This window comes from Anopheles coustani, chromosome 3, assembly GCF_943734705.1.
Source record: "Anopheles coustani chromosome 3, idAnoCousDA_361_x.2, whole genome shotgun sequence".
NCBI lineage: Eukaryota > Metazoa > Arthropoda > Insecta > Diptera > Culicidae > Anopheles > Anopheles coustani.
In genome coordinates, this window is record NC_071288.1 from 27,546,656 (window position 1) to 27,570,368 (window position 23,713).

At 46.4% G+C, this 23,713-nt stretch overlaps 1 protein-coding gene across 2 annotated transcripts in view; it reads right to left on the reverse strand.

Annotated features, from left to right (window-relative positions):
• Positions 1–23,713, reverse strand: part of LOC131259663 (TLD domain-containing protein 2) — a 64,085-nt gene that overhangs the window by 24,336 nt on the left and 16,036 nt on the right. For both annotated transcript variants that reach the window (XM_058261208.1, XM_058261207.1), the window contains exons 3-9: positions 20,168–21,114; positions 14,539–14,610; positions 5,845–5,951; positions 4,668–4,961; positions 1,763–2,693; positions 642–1,287; positions 433–575 (exon numbers count right to left, since the gene is read on the reverse strand). In XM_058261208.1, coding sequence (XP_058117191.1) covers positions 433–575; positions 642–1,287; positions 1,763–2,693; positions 4,668–4,961; positions 5,845–5,951; positions 14,539–14,610; positions 20,168–21,075 — 3,101 coding nt within the window. In that variant the 5' untranslated portion in view covers positions 21,076–21,114. The remainder of the gene's footprint in view (positions 1–432; positions 576–641; positions 1,288–1,762; positions 2,694–4,667; positions 4,962–5,844; positions 5,952–14,538; positions 14,611–20,167; positions 21,115–23,713) is intronic.

The following is a 23,713-nucleotide window of genomic DNA, read 5'->3' on the forward strand; positions in this document are numbered from 1 at the left end:
AAGTGACAGGTTTACGGATTAGTTTGCTGCTCTAATCGCTGCGCGTTAGTTTTACAAACTTAGATGCTATATCGAGCAAGGGTGCGTTTGGAAATCATATCAAACCATATCAACTAAAGGGTATAATGTAATCTTTGAAACAAAACGTGTACGTCGTGTGTCAAAACCAAAAGGCTTTTTCAAATTTCAATTGTTAAACGAACGTTGGCGAGAAAAGATTCATTCCCTTTTCCAAAACCTGTCTCGCCTCGCGAGACAGCTGTGAAGTGAACAGATCTAACTCAAGCAGACCAAAAACGAAAACCAAGGAAAATCCATAAATTGTGCAGTTTATAAAGGTGCGTAAACTTGAGATTAAATTTATCGCAACCATTGCATATTCGGTTTGTATCTTTTCACTAAACGATAGCCCAAATGGATGCCGAAACTTACCTGGAAAATACTTTTGAGAAGACGCTCTGATTCGAGTCGCCCGTATTCGGTGCGGATTCGATCGAGTCCGACTTGTGACTGCTACCGCCTTCACCGGTCAATCCTTCAACCCATGCAAGCGGGTAGGAGAGTCGTTTAAGCATCTAAAACGGAGATCAAATGGAGTAAGTATTTTTATCGCAATAGGGTGAAAGGTTCAATGAAAATACCTTGTTTTTCTTCGTTTCACCAGCTCCCTTCTCGAACGATCCGGAACCGGCCGGACCGGCAGCACCGTGTGGGTCGTGCTCATCCACGCTGAAACTAACACTGGATGTTTTCTTGCGCCCGCCAGCATCGGACGTCACCGTCGACAGAGTGGTAGAGCCGTGCTGGGACGAGGAAACGAGCGAGCTGCTACTGCGGGGTGAACTGTCGTGCAGATGTGTCGGTGCAATCGTCAACGGTGGCACCCAATCCGCGCTCAGCACGATATCCGCATCGCTGTATACTTTCTTAGTGGCGATCGGAGCCACAATCGGAATGCTGGCGACGGAACTGGCTGCACTGCTACCGCTTCCACCGGTTGCTCCACCGAGGCCTAGTAGAGCCCCATGACCACCAGCCGCCACACCGGATGCTCCCGGGTCGCGGATGTCGATACCCGAGTCGTGGCACGATTGCTTCACCAGCTGTCCATCGCCACCAACAGCGACCTCGGCGATCGGAGCGATCGGTGGAACGTGATGGCCAGCACCGATCGAGCTCGCCCCAGCCGTTGAAGAGGATGCCGCCGTGGCTCCACTGCCCGTGCTGGCCGCTTCCTCGTCGTCCAAAGATCTTCGGGATGACGATTGATCGCAATTACATTTCAGTCTACTCTCCGCGGGCGGAGGCGGACGTCGGTGAACATGAATGAAGCAATGGGATCGCGGGATGGACCAGTTTGGAATAGATAGGTTCAGGACAGGTCACAATGGAAACATGAAGCGGTATTTCCAAAATAAAAGCAAAACATAATATAAAACAAAGATTATAGTGAAATTTACTAACATTCTCTATTATTAATTAAATCCGTTAGATTTCACCTGATCCACAAAATATCTATTGTGTTGTTTTGATATTGCAATTGGTGAAACTTTACTTAAACTTTAAACAATATCAACAGCAAAAAGTGAAATTGGTTAGTATCTGTCACACAATTTTAATATTTCCTATACAAAAGTAAAGCCTTTTTGAGACAAGTTTGTTAGTAAATTTCAGATGATTGCATGCAATGGCGTGTGAGTTGTCAGGAGGGTGAAATGAATACAAAGTACTTAAAGAGTGAGAGCTTGGCACACGTGCTAACCTGTCCTTGCTTGGGATGGCCCAGTGCTGATCCAGCAGACTTCTCCGTCGTTCCTCCAGGGAGCGCATGGTGGGATCCTCTAAGATACTGTTGGTCTTGGTTTGGTCAGTCTTATCGCCACCGGACTTCGACGCCTGTTGATCTGCCGCCGCCCCGGTCGCGCTGTTGTCGAGCGAGTTCGGTGTGTGCGATTGGGACGAGTCACGATCGTACGACAGAAACATAGGCGGTTCCGCCGACGACGCTTTCGGCTCCACCGAACTACCGCCGCTCTCGGTCGAATCGCCGTGCAAGCGCTGCAGATTGTTTGGCGTCACTAGATCCCGCTCGAACGCCTTCGGGAACGCATCGCCATCGCGCTCATTGCTCGAGCAGATCGATTCCTGGTCGTCGCATCCTTCCACCGAGCCGACACCGAGCTCCGGGAACGTTTCATCCTTCACCAGCAGCGAATCCTTGCCGGGCGAGTGCGTGTCGCAGCGCGAGCATGGCTTTTCCACCGGAACCGGGTGGTAGATCTCGGCCTTCTCAGCCGTCTCGTTACCGCCGGCCGCACCCTGCACGCGCATGTGTGCGATATCGTTGAAGATGGCCGCGTTCACTATGAACTCCATCGGTGCGATCACGCCGTAACTTTCCGGTCCGTGCTCGATGACTAGCGGGTCCGACACGTTCGGGTCGAACATGACGGCGTTCGGTGTGACGAGCAGGACACCTCCGACCACCCCCTGTCCGTCGGTAATGTGTCGCACATTGATCTTCAAAAAGCGTTGTATAGTGACGGGATCGTCCTCGTCACCGCCGGTGGCCGCATTGCCAGTCGAACCTCCTCCTCCTCCGCCTCCACCACCACCACTCTGTGTGTTCGGCGAGGCAACACGCTCGATGTGACCCGGTTTTGGTGATCCAGGGCGCAGCCCTTCCAGTAAATCTAGAATAATAAAAAACAAATATTTTGTTAAAAATTATGATTAACATTAACAATTTATAGCTAGACGATCCGAACAAAACGTAAAGCGAGCCGTACGTGTTATTCATGCCGTAACTAACATGGCTATACCACAGCCAATGTCGTCAGCAAAAAGTAAACACCGACGAAACCCTGCTGTTCCAAACCACGAACCTGTCAGTTTATCACGCAAAAACATAGCGCCGAAGTCTCTGGTCCACGATTGCATTACTGCAGATACGATCGTCACACTACACGCTCCGGAAAAACTTCCACGCTATGATCGCTATTTATGCTCTTGTCGTATCGTGAAACTAGAACTTCCGTTTGTGAGCTCATTTGATTGCCAGTTTGTACGTAGAAGTAGCGAACAGATTGTCACAGTTGTTTGCTGCTGTGCGTTTTCCTTACACGGCCCCTTATCACACATGCCAGGGCACTTCGATTTGTGCCACCGGTCGCAACAATCCCCGTCCGTCTGGCTGCTTCGTGGCCGTAAAGAATACTTATTAACACATCCAGCAGACCGCAGTACGGATGGTTTTGTGTTTGTGACAACGATATGAGCTTTTTTCTTATCATGTACTACAGTGCCGTACAATATATCTGTAGAGAAGCAATTGTACTACAAGCCTACGGGCTGTTTTCATCAACAAACCATATACACAGCCGGCAGGTAGGGGCTATGGCAGTCATTTTAATAAACGACCATTTGCCGGTAAAGATTACTTGACAGTGGTTAGTGGCACCAGTGATCGTTTGACTAAGATCAGCCTTTAGGTGGTAATTACAAATCTGCTCTTTTCTCATTGTTGATTTGCTAAACCGGAACTAAAGCACACATCAGCTTACTTCCGCACAAAACGTGGCGTTATTAATAACTATGGTCGTAGTTATAACGTGGTCAGTAACACTACATACTGAAACTATTTTGTACTACCTTCTGTGTTATGTTTTCGCGCACTTAATTGAAATTTACTGATACTGGCCGAATATAACTTTCAGTTTAAAATTCATTGCAGGTGGATGGTAAATACCAAAAGCAACAAAGTTTATTTGAAACATCAACACCTGATCGCTAATTTATAAACCGACAAGCGGCATGGCATGTATTGCGGCGTATCCGCGCAGCACAAAGGAGGTAATCGATATCCCCATATGTTATCGATCAACGATAAGAAAATCTATCATCAGATTAAGAATGCATAAAAAATGTCACTAAATGCCGCAAAACGACGATATACACTTCACATTACACGCTTACCTCCGTTTTTGCAAAACACTGCCGTTTTCATCATTGCATCAAACAGTTATACCGCACACTTTCGATGGTATATTTCTATCGTTTCAGCCATCTGCACAACATTGACTGACTGCTGATAACATTGACGGAGTATCACGAGGACAATTGGGAAAAGAATGCACTACAAACTGGAAATTGCACATTGAATTCACTTTTGCAAGTATCGAGTGCCAGCTGGTTCTTGGCTTCTTGACAGTGTAGCAAAATATTTACATTTTGCCCAAGATTGCTAGCACAAAGCTTCAACCATGAAGTTGTCAAAGGTTGTCAAAGTTGAAATAATTGCGAAATTTTTGAAAACCTTTTCATACCCTGAACCGATTTTAACAATTAGCCTCTTCGTTGAATAGTCTTTTTGAGGCAAATAACTTTGTAAAAATAACATTGTTCCATCTTTTCTCGATTTTAAAATCACACGATGTAACAATTATTTTGAAACAAGACTGCTCCAACGAAGCTATGCTGGAAGTAGATTGCAGCGCCATCTGTGAGCAAGCCTTCTTGAATCTGCTCCGTGACTGCCGTGAAATAATTACACATTCCATTATAGACATTTTTATGCACACCTAACGGTCGCCCATAAAATTAAAGAAAAAACTTGTTTCCTTTTCTATCCTGGAAAGAACAGAGAAGATCGGACAAAATTACTTTACCTTTCTCATCCTGTGACAAATCTTCCTGGGAACCTTTGCGGCGGCCGTCGGTGGGGCTGTTGGAGGAACGTTCCGTGCTGGCGTCGGACTCACCGTCCGCGGCCGATTTGGCATTTTTGTCCGGCACCAGCAGCTGCTGGCCGGAGTAGATGAACGAACTGGCCAGACGGTTCAGCTGGGTTAGTTCCGATGGGGTTGTATCGAAGCGCGCCGCCACGGACGTCAGCGTGTCCCGGTCCTTCACTGTGTACGTTATGGTGGGTATGGTTGGCATCGAGCGTTTCTTTTCGCCATCTGGAAATAGGGATCAGATTCGAATTTCAATGCTGGAGATTAAGATATGTTTTCCCCATTCGCAGGTATACCATGGCTCTTTGAATCTGTGTACTTTAGTGCGTCGTACGAAATATCAATGTTAAACACTTTCTGTATGCCAGAACACTTCGAGTAAACAACGACAAAGTTGTACTTGAGCAACGGTTTCTCACGCCGACACAAAATGTAGATACACTTTCGATATGGCGCGTCTTTTTTTAAATTGTATAAACTTGATCCACTCATCGTACTCGACGGAGAAACCGACTAGGTCTGCACTCAACAAACGCAACACATCTTCTGACATCTGAAGCTAGCGACCTAGCTTGATGACCAATGCCACGCCGCAGAGAGCCTACGGACATTGTATGAATGTAGAGATTTGTAAAATATGCTGATCCAGACATTTTTTCATTTGTTTGTTAAGTACATTGAAACGTTCACATAAGGGCAAAGGAATAATATTTATAAACAAAGACGATAAGGCCACCATTATTATTGCCAATGGAGACAAATCTTATTCCAAAATGAAGTGCCCAATCAGTGCGCCTCTCAACGAAGAAAACAAGCAACAGAACTTATTGTCTGGCGAGCTGGGAAAAAGATCATCTGGCATGCAAGTGGTCTTATGGTTTATGTTCGTAATACGCTGATCGGCAAGAAAAAGGAACAACAAAGTATCCGGCTTAAACTATACCCTCTTGACTGTTCGACAGCCGGGACGAGCTCATGTTTCATCAACATTTTGTTACATTGTTGGCGATGGAAAGAATATTGTTCTAGTTCTCAAACTAGGCAAACCCTTGATACGTTTTACTCAACATTTACGTACGCCACCATCCCCGGAATCTTCAGTGTTTACCTTTTGATAGTCGATCGATGCTTTCGAACCGGCCCTCTACCTTCGAGCGCAGCGAATCCAAATCGAATGGTGCGGCTAGCCCATGATCTACACTTCTGGATTTGCTCCTGATTTCGGGGGAAAAAAAGTAGAGAAGAAAAAATTCGCTTAAAAGTTGTCCATAACGACAGAATTCAAATACGATGCCTCCAACGATCCCGCAGGCACGTTGTAGGAGTCGTAAACGTAATTATAAGCTACTTAAATGGGTAATAAAAGTAATCTTGGCTATTTTACTGTGTGGTGGGAAGAATTCCAAAACCTGTTGGAGAAAGAGGACACACTAGATAGCATCAAAGAACAGTAATTGCATGCACACGTTCCGCAAAAGATCCTACGTGCTTAGAGTTAAGCTGAAGCTCATATGCAAAACCGTTGTACAATATCATACAGCTATAACTTACCTGACACGTTTGATTAATTAATTTTTAGATCGTCTTAAAATAAACCGTGAGCTAAATAATGCAAAATTTTTTTTCGGTGATTCCGATATTTTACCTTATTCATTGGATGGACGTTACGGAGAAACTCGCCCGATTCCTAATTTATTTGCTTAATTTAGTAGTCATGTCAATTAGCGAAAACAATTAACGTTCATCAACACAACTGGAGTCAAGTTTATCCCGCATGCGAACAATCTGGTTTCATTAACATTTATTTGCAACCAGTTGTATTGTCTGGACAAACAACATTTTGGGTGTTTGTTTGGACGTTTTTGTCACCGTCTTGCTGAATTAAGATGTCGTCTTGTTTTTGATTTCTATTTTTATCAGGTGCGAAAACGGAAGCTTTAGCACCCTGTGGTCCGCGGTGTGCAAATGTTGGCTGTCGATCGCGAAAGCAGAACACCATTCGCTAATTGGATAATTGCAGGGTCCAACTATGCCCTGGACTGAGGGCTTTAACGTGTTCGGCAGTGTTTTGCCATTGCGCTTGCGAATTTGTAACGACTGGAATTCTTTTACCACCGGCACAAGATCTCACGATCGATCGCCCTTTTAAGGTGATAGAATTCTGGTAATTGGCGTATCCCGGAGTAAAAACATAAGACATGGGCAACTGACAACACTCTGCAAGCAAGGTAACAATCCACTTGTTTTCTGCAGATTGACAGAAGGACAGAGGACTGTCGCGTCGATTGGAGATTATCGACTCGGAAGCGAACGGCGAGCACATGGGCGAATCTTGATTGCGGTCAACACCATTCACTGTGAGGATTGCCGTGTACCTAGCGCCTCTGCATTTTTGGGTAGCGAATACCAATCAACGTACCTTCGATCCTGCTGTCTGTAAAAAGTATTATGTTATTTTGTGGACTCGACTTGCTTATCGAAAACCATTCTTTTTTTTTATACAAGATGACAGCATGCCTGAAGCGTGATTATTTCCGGAATTCGTTCTCCGCGAAGGTCGCATGGAATGATTCAAGCGTCGGAAACGAGTTTATCGTCGGACGCTCCATTCGCTTCGTTGGACTACTTGGAATCAGTAACGCGTTTGCATGATATGATTTATTGTTGAAAAGATTGTAATGTTAACAGGTCTCGTGTGGCGCAAGCCATTTTATTACTGTAGCTTCGAGAATCAACCACACCATAGGGACTCTATCGTTGAAATACTATGATACCTCGCAATCGCACAACACGAGAGGATCACGCTGCCCAACACCAATGTGTCACTACTAATGCCTTTAAATAGACAAACAAAATCGGATCCATTCCAATGGAAAACTGCCATTCACGGGGGTGCATTTGACACGCAGTTATTTGACATTGATTGGGTCGGGCTGTCACTCCAGCACTTCCCCGAAGGCTACCGGAGAAGGAACTCCGGCTCGCATTCTCCATGCGGCGCGCGGTTTGCAGTCGTGATTCGCCAAATCGAAACATGATCCTAGCAGCCGATGCCTACGTTTTCTTCCTCGAGTCAAGTGGAACAAGTGTTGGATGGCAATTTTTTTTGTTTCGCTTTTCGAGATGATGCTCCCATGATGAATGGTAAAGTTCGTTTCACCGATCTTTAAACAGGGCCGTGCATTGGATTGGGACCAACTTTGTTCGCCGATTTGATTTATGTTATGCTGATGCTACTGCCGCTGCCCCTCAGGGACAAGCGAATTGAACAGTGCTCTCCGCGAACAGTAAATACGGTAGGGTAGCCCTTTGACAGCAGCGGCCGCCTTTGAGATGCAATGGAAGAGCAAAGCCGGTGATACTCCGTTTGGCCACCGAGACCCCCACTGTGTGGAGCAGTGTGTCTCCCTCACCGGGAGGTTCATAAATCATCGGCACACCAACTCACGCTCACTCGCGGGGTCGTGGCTACGCGAGAGAAATGCTTGCTATTTCATGGCGCGAAAAATGGCGAATCGATCGGGTCAAAGGCACCTTACACACGTGATCGTGAAGGTCCTATTTCCTTCTCCACGTCGATAACAAAACCGATCGCGCCACATTCGATGACGATCGTGACTTCTCCCGGGTTGTACTCCATCCGTTAGCAAATGCTCACACCTGTCGGAGTAGCAAAGCAAAGCACTACTGGACCGGAGTTAGAAGCACTATTAGTCGCGTGTAAGCCAGTGACCTGTTGCGACCGTTTCGCGGTCACCGTGCGTTTTGAACGGAGGAACGCCATGAGGCGAGCACGTGAGAGGAAAGTAGCAACACATCCCATACGCGGAGGGGGGCTGGCCACCAAGGAAAAATGTTGCACACATTAAACCAGATTTATGCTTCCGGTACGGTACGATTAACTTGTCGTGCGCTCAGCGGTGCCGGCGGGGTCAGCAGTGGCAAGCGGACCAACTACTGGCAGGCATGGGTTGCAAAAGGTTCGCGTGGCGTGCCATGGTGTTGCTTTACATCTCCTGCAGCCATTCTCGTTCAGCGACACTTATTTACCCGCCGGTAAGGCAACCGATAAGCAAAGAGATGGCCGTAGATGCGGTGCGATGTGATCGACCAACCGGGGAGGGTTGTGCATATGGTACTACTTTGGTTGTAGGCCTCCGCCATTGGCAACAACACTGTTACATATAACCACACACACAACCGATACGAACAGTTCGGCGTGGATCAAGATAATTATAACACAAATTTGACACGATCGGTAGCTACCGATACCATGTGATGTATAGGCGGGCGCAGAACCGATGGACATGCTTGTCCACGAAACCTGCTCGATGTTGCTTTGAGTGTGATCGCCACTACTCCGTTGTTGAAGGCTAGTGTAGGCTGGTGTGGTGGTCGTGTGCCATAGTAGTCCTCAGTACCCTACCGGTAACGCAACCGATACTACCTACACACCTAGCCTCCCTTCTGTTGCCGTATCCACATGCAGTGGAACATATTTTTAGAGCTCTGACCTGCACAAGGGATCCCACGAGTTCAGCACTTAACGGCCAACCAAAAGCGGCATAAAACAAGTGCGAAAGAGAGACGAACTGCGGGAGATGGCTGTAGAGATTGACTTGCTTGAGACTCGGTTCGGTATGGCTACGCGGTGCCCTAGGCCCCGGGAGGGAAGGTATTGATTAAGGAGAAAGATCTTATCACCTGACACTAAAAGCGATCGGCTTGACAGTGTGTCCCCCCTTTGAGGTCGCGCGCAAGATCGGTTGCCATATAATTAAATTATAGACTCGATAAATCTGTCACTTCGTCGATTCACCATGTTTGAGTCCCAATTCGGTACGGATCGGAAGGGAGTTTTAGTTTTGTCGTAAGACTTGTTCAACCCATAGGGCCGTAGAGGACACTGAACGCGCTCGGTGAGTGTCATTGCTGCCACCGGTCGGGTATGTGCTCGTACGGTATGGAGATGTAGTATTTGCGTCTTTGGCGGTACGGTTTGCCATGATGGTTCCGCATGATTGCAGTCCTGGCATGCCAGGAAGTTGGGGGTACGAGTATGTTTTGCACGAGCTGCGTTTACCACTCTCAGCGAACCAGCGATTACCTCGACCACATGTATGCACGCGCACGGCGTGTTACGAGTAGCTAGCTGAAGAATTTCAAGTTCAAAGTACCCAATCGCTCCGGCACCGTTTGCGCAAACGTTTCTTCCGGTCATCGCTTTAATAGCAAACCCGGATTGGACTTCAATCGCCTCAATCGATTGATCTAGTTTGGCTGCCAAAGACGGCTATCGAACGCAATCGAAATGCCAGTCTTTCCCTTTCGCTCACGGTAAAACCACAACTCCGGACATTATTGAACCCATCCGACCACGAGAGCCCTAGGCTTAGGTATGTCGAAGTCAATGAAGCAAGTGGCACAGCTTTTTCATGCAAAAGCGTTTGGCATTATACCCTCTTTCTTTGCCGAAAGGATGATTCCAGATACCAAGAGTGAAGGCCGATGGTTTACATCAAGGAACGCAGGAGCATCGGCAAACCAGCTGAACCCCGTGGCAGACACTCGCCGTTCGGAAATTGTGGTGACCCATTTCCGGAGTCAGATCCGTCGCACTGGCGCAACTGGTTGCCCCGAGAAGTCCTGTTGCGATCATTTCACTCCATATTGGAGGAGCGAAGCAGAGGGGAGGACTTGGCAATTCTGTTTCACCGGAGGGCTTTCCTTTGGTATTCCGTCTGGCTTCCATTGATTGGCAGTTTGCGGTTGGGTTTTGGGTGGCTTTCGAGCCGGTAGCAATTTTTAGCGAATCCACTTAGGCTGACACTCAAATCCCTTGGGGGAGATGTTCCAGTTTCGTGTCCTTAGTTGTGCACCAAGCAAGCTCCAGTGGACGAGATCCAGAGAAGATGAAATTGCAGTTGCAGAACTTGGTATACCATCAAACACAATGTATTTTTATTCCCTTAAGCCTCAACCTGATAAAACTAATTTTAAAACTCTACAATTTAAGTGAAATTTCTCCGTATGCCAATACAACGAACTTAACGCTACATTTTACGGTAATCATTCGAATGTAAATGATCAACCGCTTTGACGTCAATGGATCCATAGGCCTCTACGTATGGATACGCGCGCATGCAGTCTTAACCGGCTCTTTCTAGACTAAACAGGGTCAGGAGAGTGACCACGGGATGGAACTGGACTGCCGTCGAACATGATAAAAGAAGAAAACATAATCCGTTCTCATTTTGTTTCCCATTTCGGAACAGTGCACCGAAGAAACGCATGTGATACGGCCATAGAATTCATGGCCATCGGAAACGAGACCATGATTGGACACGATGGTGGTGATGTGACGGTTGCCGGTTGCTTCCATGCTCACTGTTTTATGTAGCAGATGCTGCGAGGTCATGAGATAATCATCAACCATTGTGCAAAAAACAAGTGGCAGAAATTTGATGAAGGGAAGCAAAAATATATCAATAGCGAAAAAATGAAATTAATTTTATCGGTATACCAACGGTTCAATGAGTGTTCTTTAGGATGAGTTGTGTTTTACCTTTCATGGAAGCTCTCTTCCATAGCAGGTATTGAAATTCTACAGTTGGTTTTGGACGCATTTGGAACTCTTCTCTACTCGATCAATAGAAAACGAAGGTAGTGAAATTCTTGTCGGTACGATTGCCCTCTTATTAATCTTTCTTTTTTTCGGCCTAGTGGTTAGACGTATCGACTACCATCCTCTGTTTCTATGACGATTAAAAAGCTTTATCACATAAAAGCAGCAAGGGAACTTTCGATTTGTCTTTTACTTGACTTTGTACAGACTTGTCCTTACTGTTCACTGACAAAGCCCACCGAACACATCGTACTCGAGCTACCGCCTATTTATCAAGCTCAACAAGCCTTCAACATAATTGTGGCCTGTGCGATCCAAGTTTAATTCCATGTTCCGGCGGATTAATGAGACTGACGAAAGGTTGGAAAATTCACTACAGGGTGGGTAGTTAAATTGTATCATCATCGCAACGCCACGTTCGCCCGAGGGGTTGGTTCCGTGGGACATGATCATAGGAGAATATGATCGATAATTAATGAACCTTTGTGACGGCCAAGAGCCGTTGGGTAGACAATATTGGATGCCTTACGGAGAAGCCCTTTATATCCATTGGATTGGAACTGCCTTTTGAACTTCACTGCCAGCAGTAGAGTTTCCCAATTGACGAGAGATTATTGTATTTTGTCTCGGTTTCCTAGTATCGACATCGAACACCATTCAACTGCAGGTTTATCTTCCAATCATCCGGTTGAAAGGAATACTAGCTGCCACTCATCCGGTAGAAAGGCAAATTCGTCGATGTTGACGGTTTTTTGAAATTTAAAAACTATATACATTACCGCCCATTGGGTAGTACGGTGCCTTTTCATACGATTTCAAAACCATTAATTAGTCATGCATCAGGGTTCCGATGGCGTGCCATATCCCATCCCGTCATTGAAACCGAAAAACCACCACTGAAGGTCTTTGCCAGCGTGTGCTGCCATTTTGGGGTGCCCTGATAGTTTTTTTTTTAAATTTTTTTATTTAAGTACACGTTTCTTCCCGCAACATTTGCCGATGCTGCTCGGAGAGGTTGCAATTGTTTTGGATTAGTTCCAGCTACGCACCGCGGTTCGATTGTCGCGTTGTGTGTGTCAAGGTGACCGGGCGCACTCCAAGGTGGAAAGATTCCCTTTAAATTCGGCCGTCTCGTCGCTTTTATCATTTCCAGGGCATGGGAGGGGGTTGAGAGTTGGTACAGTGGGGTCGATTTCGCCCCATGTAGAGCGGACGCCATAGGGGAAAGTACTTTTTTTTTTCAAATATTTAGTAACCTCAACGCCAAAGTAACGCACGTTACGCAATGGCGGCCTTGGGCAAACGTATCGGGGACCGTTGCCGATTTTGAGGCAAAGAGCTGGGGCAACTAGTACGCAGGCCATAAAAAAAATCAAATTAAGTAATGCCTTGAAAGTCAAGCAGGTGACTTTGTTAAAAATCATTTTAAGTACTAAATCTAAATTTCAAGTAAATGTGATAACTTTTCTTTTATCTAACGGGTTGTTCTTAGTTCACATGTCAAGGGAACTCACGTCTGAGAACATTTTTATTGAAAGTAGTCAGAAGCATATGTTCTCACAATGTTGCTTTAATTAACGGGCGTAAATTATTACAGAATACACGCTGTCAACAACATGGAACAACGCGGCATACCATCCAGCAGTCATACCATCCAAAAATCATTTTAAGTACTAAATCTAAATTTCAAGTAAATGTGATAACTTTTCTTTTATCTAACGGGTTGTTCTTAGTTCACATGTCAAGGGAACTCACGTCTGAGAACATTTTTATTGAAAGTAGTCAGAAGCATATGTTCTCACAATGTTGCTTTAATTAACGGGCGTAAATTATTACAGAATACACGCTGTCAACAACATGGAACAACGCGGCATACCATCCAGCAGTCGTGGTAGTTGTTAGCTGTTTCACCTGTACCCGATCGGACAAAGTATCGACAGAATGTAAACAATCGATGCTGCTGGGCAAAGGGGCCCTCGAGTGGGGCAGGGCACGTGTACGGGCACCAATATTTCGACTGTCAACAAGCCGCGAGAAGGAGCCGCGGCGTGATGGACGGCGTGTGAAGAGTCAAAATATTTGACCGCCAACAGCTGACCGTCAATCGATTTGGATCCATCTGATTGGGACACCATAGCAATAAATATTCCACTAGTAGGGCGCACAGGTTCAATCATTAAAGGTCCAAGACCAAGATGGTGATTCGGCTCGATACGAAGGAAGCGGAAGGCAGTCGAAGGAAATAAACACACAACACGCACACACAGTAGCTGGTAACACTTGGAGCTTGGTAGAATATCAGCGGCGAATGGTGCCGCGATCACATAACACGCACAAGGTTTTGACAAACGGAACCCTTCCCTTTCGCTCGCCGGACACAAGGGCTTATTATTATTATTACGGAATCACTTCAGGTGAAGGTCAGGGGGAGGGAGGTGAAACCGTGCTGACCGACTGACGATGGGGTGTCTTGCACACAGCAGTGCGCAAAACGGCGCCCATCCAGTCGACAAAAGGGCCGTCCTGTTGGGCCGAGAGCTCACCACTCAAAACAACAACACCCGGGAGGCCCGTGAATGAAATCGGCTTGTCTTCCGTACGGCCACTCGAGATTTGATAGATAAAAATAGAACTGGAGAACTGTTAGCGAGCGCAAGCCATTCACCGAAAAACAAAAGCTGTTTTATTTGTTTTTTTTTTCTTTTGTCGAAGGGTCAAGTGCTTAATCAAACAACATAAAATAAAAATTACAACCTAGCACCGAAACGAGCAGCCACTATTTATCCAATCCATCTAAATACCGATGTTTTCGTGACCCTTCATGACAGCCGCCTTCAACGGGCTCACGACGAATACGAGGCGTTGGACGAATTTATGATCGCAAATTATCGTGAAGCCGTTAGGCGCTGAACTTGACACTGGACGCCGTGGTGCGCGACTAATAATACCTGATCAATCTTCCACGGTAAGTGAGGAAGCGGGAGTAAATAAATCAATTGGCAGAGCGGAAAAAATAGTCCAACTTTGGAACACGGTGGAACAGTCCATAAGGAATATAAACTGAAAACAAACGAACTTAGCATAAGTAATACCAGCAGCGAACCGATAACCTAGGGTTAAAACATACAAACTTAAACTAAATAAAAAATAGAAAAAAAACAATAAAAATTAACTAACCTTCTGTAGGGTGGGCTACTGAGCGTGTCCGAACTTTTCGATAGTATCACATCCTGACTAGCTCTACGAGTCCTGCGGGTCTCGCGATGAAAACCAAGGTCGAGGTCAGTATACGGTGGATGGTGCGATTCGGTGAAAAAAAACCAACGTACGGCGTGCCATTAGGAGCACGTGGTTGCAACAGGAATTGGGTTTGATCGGATTCAGGATTAACAGGTTTGGTTTCACGCGTCCAGGCAGGAGCAGAGTGAGCAGGATAAATCACGATAAACAGGTCAGACACAACATACGAGCACGTGCGCAGTAGATGGAGATCGGGAACGAAAATGAAAGAACGGAAAGAAAACAGAACAGAAATGAAGAGAAATTAATAACTTAAAATTGGCAAAACGTAGCTTGGCGATTTAAATGGATTGTGAGGAAAATTAACTAACATAAACCTGTTAATAAAACTAAATGAAAAATTTCAAAAGTGTAGAGAATGTTATGTAAGTGCATGTAGAAACAATTATGTGTAAAAATATGACAAATAATTCATATTATTAGCCTCACATAAACCAACACGGATGGCCTGACCGTTCATACTAAAATTAATAATAACCAAAATAGCCAACAAGAAAATAAGGTATGAATTAAAATTCAAAAGAAGCTGAAAAATACGGAATGTAAAACAATCAAGAAACAACCGTACAGTACTTATTACGTTTCCAACGTTTTAAAGTGGGAAGTCATCACTACGTCACCATTATGCAACAGTGATGACTACAGACTAGACGAGGTGAGGTGACAATCTGTTGAGCATTTTCATTCCACCCTACCGAAACCTGCGTAGATACGATTTGTTTTTAATCTTTCACCTCCGCCGCTTTTTTCCACCCCACCTACCCCTTTTGCATGAATGTCTGCGATAAGCGAACGAACACAATACGAAAAGATTTGTGATTTATTTAATTATTTTTCCCTACAAACAAACATTTTTCCCCAACGATGCGAAACCACCGAAATCGATCTGTGCGATTGTGCATAGGTGTGTGCGTTTGTGCAAACGATGATTAAAAATCATCCTATTTTGATTTACGCAACACTTTGTATCTCTCGCAAAACAAATTCATCAAGATTTATGTTGATGAGACGCCGGGTTTTTTTTTTTCGTATCATTCATTGATATGAACACTATCGTATGATAGGATGCTCGGTGGCCAACCACGCCACCAGTAGTTCTCCTTTCTTACCAGTAGTTCTCCTTAAACTTTGATAAATGATTTTTCAATTTTTTAGATTTTCCAGACTTTTCGTTCGGTTGCTCCATGATGATGTGTGTGGCTTTGTGGCACAATCAGGATCAATGCACATTCAAACTGATCACATAAAACACACTAACAGACACACACGTTCAAATAGATTCACACACGGAATTGTTTAATCTTTCCCCGCTAACAAAATATGTTTTCATGGATTGCTACGAATACAGTGTTCGCACTTTACTGATTTGTTTCATAATATTATCTTTTTGTCACTAGTCAACTTTTGCTGACGACACGTTTCAGGAAAACTTTGCCTTTTTCGTTCGGCGACACAGTCAACATTAATCCACGTTTTCTTTAATAACCTTGCAATCTATCTTTCTTTACTGCAATCCGCCAGCCGAAGGAAGGCGCGCACTGTTCCCGCTGGACACCAATAGTGTCACGTAACTCTCGCTCGGTCAAACTGGTCAGCAGCACCTATTAGCGGGATGCAGCATCGCACAAATGGTCGACCCCGTTCCTAGCGCGGTGCCGTGTGATAGTGCGTCGATGGTGAGCCGGCCCGAAAATGCCACCGGTTACCGATAAGCGCCGATGGCAGTGGTGGCGCAAAGCTCGCACGAGAAGGAGCGAGCAGGAGAAAACTAACCCACACACACACACATCGTGGTGGTCACGATGGTGCATACAGGTAGGAGCCCCCCGGTAGCCCTTAGGCCGCGGTGGGGAACCATCAAGCTCAGCCAGTCTGACTGATAAGTCTCGCTGCCCTCGCCTCTAACGGCCATACCGCTGGTTTGGGTAAGATTTAGTCGTCCACACTTCACTATCGCATCAAAGCTCACAAGCTCTGAACGACCCGAAAGGGAAGAGCAGGAGGGGATGGAATGGTTGACCAAGGGATATCGGGTTGGTTTCCAAATATTGATTCCTGCACTGTGTGTGCCACCACTTCGGGCGCTTATCGCCGCGCCGACCATCCGGGCGTTCCCGAGCGTCGGCGATAATAATGCTGGCCGCATACGACGGCGGTGTCAAGATGATGCGAGAAAAAAAAACGCATCAGATGAGTGTGCGTGCAGCGTGTGTTTCTTATTTTATCGAACGTCTTGAAGTCTTCCACAACGCCTATCACTAGCTTCCAGTTTCTCGAATATCCCGTACGTTCACCTGCTCCACGAGTCCATGGTCTGGTTGCGCCTGAAAACTCCCAGCGTCACGTGACATCTACTGATAGCGGATCGATGCGGTTCACACCGTCGGCATACGGCTGGGACTAGTGTTGACACACACATTCGCATGTACTTACGGCCCACCTAGAGAGTGTACTCGTAATCCTTTTATGAAGGACCTTGTATTACGTGCAGATTAGGTTTGATGCTTTGTTTGCTCTGAAGTTGAGTAGCCGATTCTGGTTTTACTTTTGCCCCTTGAGCTTCCATTAACGCACTCCACTGGGTTTCCGGGCTGGTGGACGTGTACAGGGGGCGACAGACTCGGCTGCCTGTCGCTGTCTAATCCCTGGTCCCAGATTGTACGCTCTGGGGTCATACAATATTTGTCTATTAGTCATCGCCGCCCAGTCGGACCTTTATCAGGGACCGGTCGTGGCCAGAACGGAGCTTTAGAAACAATAGATAGCAATATGTAGGCTACGGTGTAAAACAAGTTTCGCCGTTTCCGCCACTCAACCAGACCGTCGGAGTCGACGTTGGTGGCGGTTGTGGCGGGGGGTGCGATGATTGTTTTTGCGCTCTTTTCAGCAGAATCCAGCCGACGGACACGATGTAAACAGTTCGACAAACAGTGATTCACGAACGCAAGCAGGGACCCGCGTAGGTATACTGACTGTTTGTTGTCCGTTGATTTGATTTATCGTTTTCGGCCGAAGGCCGCCAGATAAGGGCGTGCGGGAAAAATTGGAGGCTGGCTTTAAAGATGAAAAAACGAAGGAAGAGAAAAATGCTGACACACGCGGGGTGATTGATTAGAAACGGGTAAGCAGCCGCGTATCGGAAACCGAAACCGACGGCATCTGGTCTAATCCCAGGCAAGGTTCCAATACGTTACTCAGTTTGTTGCATCATAAGCCTAGCGTTGTTCCAAACCAATAACTTGCACCTGACCTTGGACCGATTTACCGAGCAGTCCGGGAAGTATCGCGGCACACTGTTATGGCATCCTTTCCCGGCAAGAAAATGTCCACAAGGTTTCCGCTTTATTCTGCACGCAAATAGCTATTTATTCAGTTGCGTCTACAGGCAACGTAACAGTTGGTAGTGACCGCGTGTTGTACACATGGATAACGGCATGACGTGCTACGTTCCACATCAAGTGGTGTGCTTTAAAGACTTCCTTTACGGATTTAAAGATTTCCCCGTTTTTTTTTTCTTCTACAGGGAATGCCACCGTTCGGAGATTCCATACCACCCGAGACACTCATCAACGCAAGTGTCATCAATTGGAAGTCATCGATGTCAATGTTATCCCCTTTTAACCTACCTTTGATCCCACTCTAGCTTTGCGCAAAACCTACCGAGCACTTGAAGAAAATGCCCGCCGCATTCACATCGAGTACTCATCGATTTTTCGATTGCGTCCAAAGCCAAGCGACAGGTCGTGAATGGAGCGCAGTTTTATTGGACCAGTGCCTATCAGTGGAACTATTCTAGTGCAACTGGATCGGTTGGCCGAATGGTTGTGTTTACTTTTGCCAGCTTAACCGTCCGTCGGCAGTGTGGAATAACTACCGAAGACCGTGTTGAGCGAGTTTTATGAGATTTATTTTATCGTTATGTGCATACGATAGTGGCGGCTTCAAAAGGGAGCGAAAAGATACGTGTTGTACTCCGAACGTGTGAACTAGCAAAAAGTGTTTGCATAATCCTTTATCTCCATAGGTTGTACGCTGGCGAACACAACACACATTTTGTGCAGCTAGTGTTCTTCAAAAACGCATCTACCAGCAGAACAGACGCTTGTAAGTTGCCCTTGCGTATTCCATAACAATTCAACAGCCTGCTTCGCTCCATTCTAGTGTCTACGTCGTGGCATCCGATGTTAAAAATAGCATCAATTCCGTCGCTGATCATATCCTGGCTCCTGTGGGGGAGGGGTTCTGAGCTCTGCGGATCAATGGCATGATGTCACGCGTCGTCACACGCACACGCTGCCTGTACCCAGTCACGTAGCCCTCAACGATGACGCCGCCGACATCAAACAACGTGTGGAGGCTGCTACAAGCTCCATCGAAGGTGAATGATGGATATTGGAACGAGAAGTAACAAACGGAAAATAATTGAAGAACCGTCAGACGCTGACGACGCCAAGAATATACGGCGATATCGTTGCAACATGGTCAAAAGGTCAACGAATGCTTCAACACATCGCCCGTATCCAATTTGAAGTCTCACGAATCTGGTGCTAGAGCAAGCCGTGAATGTTATTCCCGCTTCGTCGATGGAGGAACTGGTACGTGACTCTCTGCAGGAACCGGCTACCAAAGTTTGCACGTGTTTGTATTTTTCACGCGTCAAGTATAAATTCAAAATCGAACATCGATCGGCTGTGTAAACAAACAAATACAAAGCGGTTGTGTGGCTTCCGGAAGTTCCACGAATCGGAGATGTCCAGCAACGATTCTGGAGCTCGATTTAAATGGAACTAGATTATGGACATAAAGCGGACGCGTAACACCATAGCAGAATGTAAATTCCTAGGCGTGTAATGTAGGTCATGGTCCGATGGGTATACACAATCTCTCTTCAGTGGACGGTGCATCACACAAAAGGTATCTCCATAACTTCCCCCTTCTTGGGGCTATTGCTGCCATTCCAATGTTGCAATGCTGTTGATAAGACTACTATTGTGGTGAGCTAAGGCAAGTTATCACAATGGCAGAGAAATCTCTATAAACCCGCAGGGAGATAAAACTAGACATCTCCTTCGCGCTTTGTCTACACACAGTTCTCCCCCAAGGCCTAAAGATGATTAACCGGCTTAAGATTGTAAGGAAAACTGTAAATATTTGTAGGAACGAGACTGACCGACGGAGCAATGATTTACACTCTTTCTTTTTCGTTCGTTTTTTGTTTTGTCTCCAGACCCAAGAACAGTTGTTGGATGTATACTCTGAACTCCAGATGTGATAATTAGCACCGGTCGTGCTGTGATAATATGAACAGGAATTGGCAAACTGGATGATGGTAAACAAAGTCATCAACCTGGTGCATTTCTTTATCCGCTTTTTGTTAGATATGCGGCCGACTGAAGAAGATCCAGACATTCGTTAGTAAGCAAATATTTCAACAACCATTTACTGTGGCTCGTAGTCACAAAGAGCAGACGAGTTCACCCTCAAAGGGTTCGTGAAAGATCCTGACCTTTGCTTGAGATTGTCCGGCACGAAGATGTTCCACCAGGAGTGACGCTTCTCCCGTCCATATTTTCCACCGGATCCACTCGCGTACGGTGACGTGTCGAGCCCGTTGGCCGACCCGAAGCTACTGAAGCTGGCCGAGTCCTGCGGCATCGGGTCACCACCGTCCAGCGCCATCATACCCTTGCGGCGCCTTCGTTCCAGCTTCGTCTGCCAGGAGGACGAACGGCGGCGCTTCTTGTCGTACCCACCACCGCTGCCCCCGCTGGCACCGTAAGAATCGAGGCCCTCACCGACTGACCCATCACCGAGGGCCAGCCCCGGCGAGAGCATGGTGAATGTGTCCGTGTTCGGCGAATCGTTCTCGATGTCCGACTCGCCCGTCTTGATGTACTTCTCCGGGATCGTGCTGATCGAATGGCCATTGTGATGATGGTGATGGCTGTTGTGGTTTTGGTTGTGGTGGTGATGGTGGTGATGCTGTTGGCTACCGCCGTTAGCTGCCACTGGGGAAGGTGTTGTTTTCGAGTCCTTGCGACCTCCGCCGAGAAACACGACCGCTATGGAGCTGCGTCGTTTGTTGCCCTTCTCGGAGCTGCTGGAGCTACGGGAACCGCCACCACCACCGAGGAGTGCTAGTCCGAGTGAGCTACGCCGGGGCGGTTTGCTTGCCAGACCATTTTTGATATTCAGATGGCTACTGCTGCTGCTTGCGGCACTGTTTGCGCTTCCCGCACTCGGGCTGGCAGCGGCCCGCAGACTCTGCAACAGCACCGTGTCACTGCTGACGGAGGTCGTCGTAGTGGTCGATAGACTAGATTCTTCATCCAGCGACACTAGCGTCGGGATCGAGCCGGTGCTGATGTCCTTCCGCGACCGGTATTTCCCCGGCGCAGACAGTATACTGGTCATAGTGGTTTGCTGATCGGCTACGTCACAAGGCGTTACGGGCTGTGGTTGAGAATGTTTTTGAAGAGTGAATAGAAGAAACAGTTGAGTCAAGTGGTTTTTTCACACTAGGAAGTTCTCCTTCGGCGGTTAGGTGAAACCTGTCCATCGATAATGCTGCAAACGCTTGCAAACGATCGTACTTTTCTCCCTCCCCTAGACGGTGACGACAGCTATATTGTGGTCGAACTGTGATTACTATCCAACTCGCTGAGTTATTTAAAAATTCCCTCATTCTCCAGGATTATCCCCAATCGCATAATCCTACTCTTGGTCAGAAGATCCCTGTCGTGGACGGGACAGTGAAATATCCCTCTTGGAGCGCCTGTATGGGCAGTTTAGATTTACGCCTCTAATATCGAGTAAACCTAAGGTCATTTGCAGATAGTATTAATGTTTAAAATACAGCCCCGAGAAAATAAAAATAAAAACAAAAATAATCCAACTCTAGGGGTGTGTAATCGAAAAATAACACCCTGAGGATTATCCACCAAGGCTAATCTAAAGCATCCGATATAGCTTAGTCACCGATTAAATTAAGTCTAGTTCAGGGATGGGAAGTCTTCGGCTTACCATGACCATAACCATGCATGTTTGGAGATTGTTATATCAAGCTTTGGACAGCTAGCTGCATGTCAAAGGCGTATAGACATGATGAACATAAATCTTAATCCGATCCTGCCAAATTAAGTCTCTTCCTTAATCAATGGTGCCAGAGTCGTTCAAGATAAGGTATCAGATTTCCTCACGTCTAACTTTTACATTAAAAGCGCGCCACTACGAAAAACCAGATAGCGTATAACACCTTCCCGAAAATAACACGTTTAAACGTTTTATTAAAATAGACCCCAACTCAAATGGCACCTTACGATACTCGTTCGGACCCCAAAGCAGCTTCATTACAGTAGCAGCCGCTATTATACAGCACGTACTCGCTTTCTTAAGCGGTCACGTTTTGTTTCTGATAAGTCGCAACGTCGCGTTTGTCGCTGTTGAGAGAGAGAATGTGTGCACACGCTTACAGCGGGGCGCCGTTTCATGATCAAGGTTGTCGTGCCCCCCAGCCAAGTCCAGCTTTGGTCGCGCCTCTTCCTCACTGGTTTCACTTAAATGTTCGAGCAAAAATGAAACTGGTCCCATCGAGGAACTGCGGCATACCGTAGATGACGCTTGTCGCAAGGCGCGGCATATAAATAATTAATTTATCATCTCCACGTGGGCGTGCGCGTTGTTGCGCTGGTGTGATGGTGCTCCTGGTGCCGCCATTATGCACCCATTCTAACGCTGAAAGCCTTTGGGAAAATCAAATGCGTGGGAAAACATGGGGCGGTGGGTTGTCCGTGACCTTGAGAGGATATTTTCCCATTTTTTTTTGCTCTGCTCCTATCGTGTCAAACCGCCGTAACCTCGACGGGACTTCTATACTCCATCAAATTGTTCCATTCGCTTCCGAGTGAGGCCACCGGAACCGAGAAAAGGCTCCGGCTCGAGACGGTTAATTTTAATCGCGGTGGCAGCAGCAGCGACGAAATGGGCAACCATTAAAACATAATGAACGTGTGGCGTACACATATCGCACACACTGCCGTCGTGCGAACGGCTTCTTGTTGTCAAATGACGACGGGCCGGGACGTCGGTTAAACGGTCCCGGGGGTGTTCGCACGGCAAGTGCTATCTTCATCGGTGGATAATCGTCGCTAGATTGCAGCCGCCGGTAATCTCGCTGATCGTGCCGGCCCGCATTCGCGGAGCAATCATTACGAACCGCCGACTGGAATGGGTGCTTTCGATTTCCATTTAAGATCTTGTCAGACGGTGTTTGAACAACTGATGCGCAAGTAACGCGCGCGCTAGGTCGAGGTGGCGCTTTGCGGTTGATAAATACTTTTTTCTCTTGTTAGCTTCACGAGCTATCAATCGGGTGTATCAGATGATAGTTGAACGTCTTTTCAGACACGTTAGTGTTTTACTTCTGATATCGTATTTTGAAAAGGAGAGTCTTATAATCGGTTCATTTTCCACAAAATACATTCTTCTTTACCCAGCTTTTTATTTGAACTATTCCCAATACGAGGGAATAGATGTTTTTAATTTTGATTCTTGAAGTACAATCCTCCAAATTATAGTGTCCACATCTTTTAGTATTCGCGTCAATGTCAATATTTTAGTATTTGCGAACAATCTACCGTTTGGAAATGAACAATCATTTTACTTCAATATACCATATGGATTTTTGGACACATACAATAACACACACAAAGAACGACACACCGTCAGCCACCCCTCAAATTTGCGGCCATTGAACGTTGATTAAAAACCAAATTTTCGTTTTACATTGCGAATTGGTTCGCATGCACACCAATGGAGTCTCTCGATACGTGTAATTGGAAACCACACACAGTTTCCCTTCCGTGTCACCGCATCAGCCGTTTCCAAATGTTGGTCCGGGGTTTTTCTGCGTTTACTTGTTACCCACCCCGAGCTATTTGTCTGGCCGATGCATTTTTTTTTGTGTGCACTCTTCAGCCCCCTATTGATATATTTTTGTCCGCGGTCGCGGAATATTATGGTAGTGGATGGTCCCACGAGCCAATTAAATAGC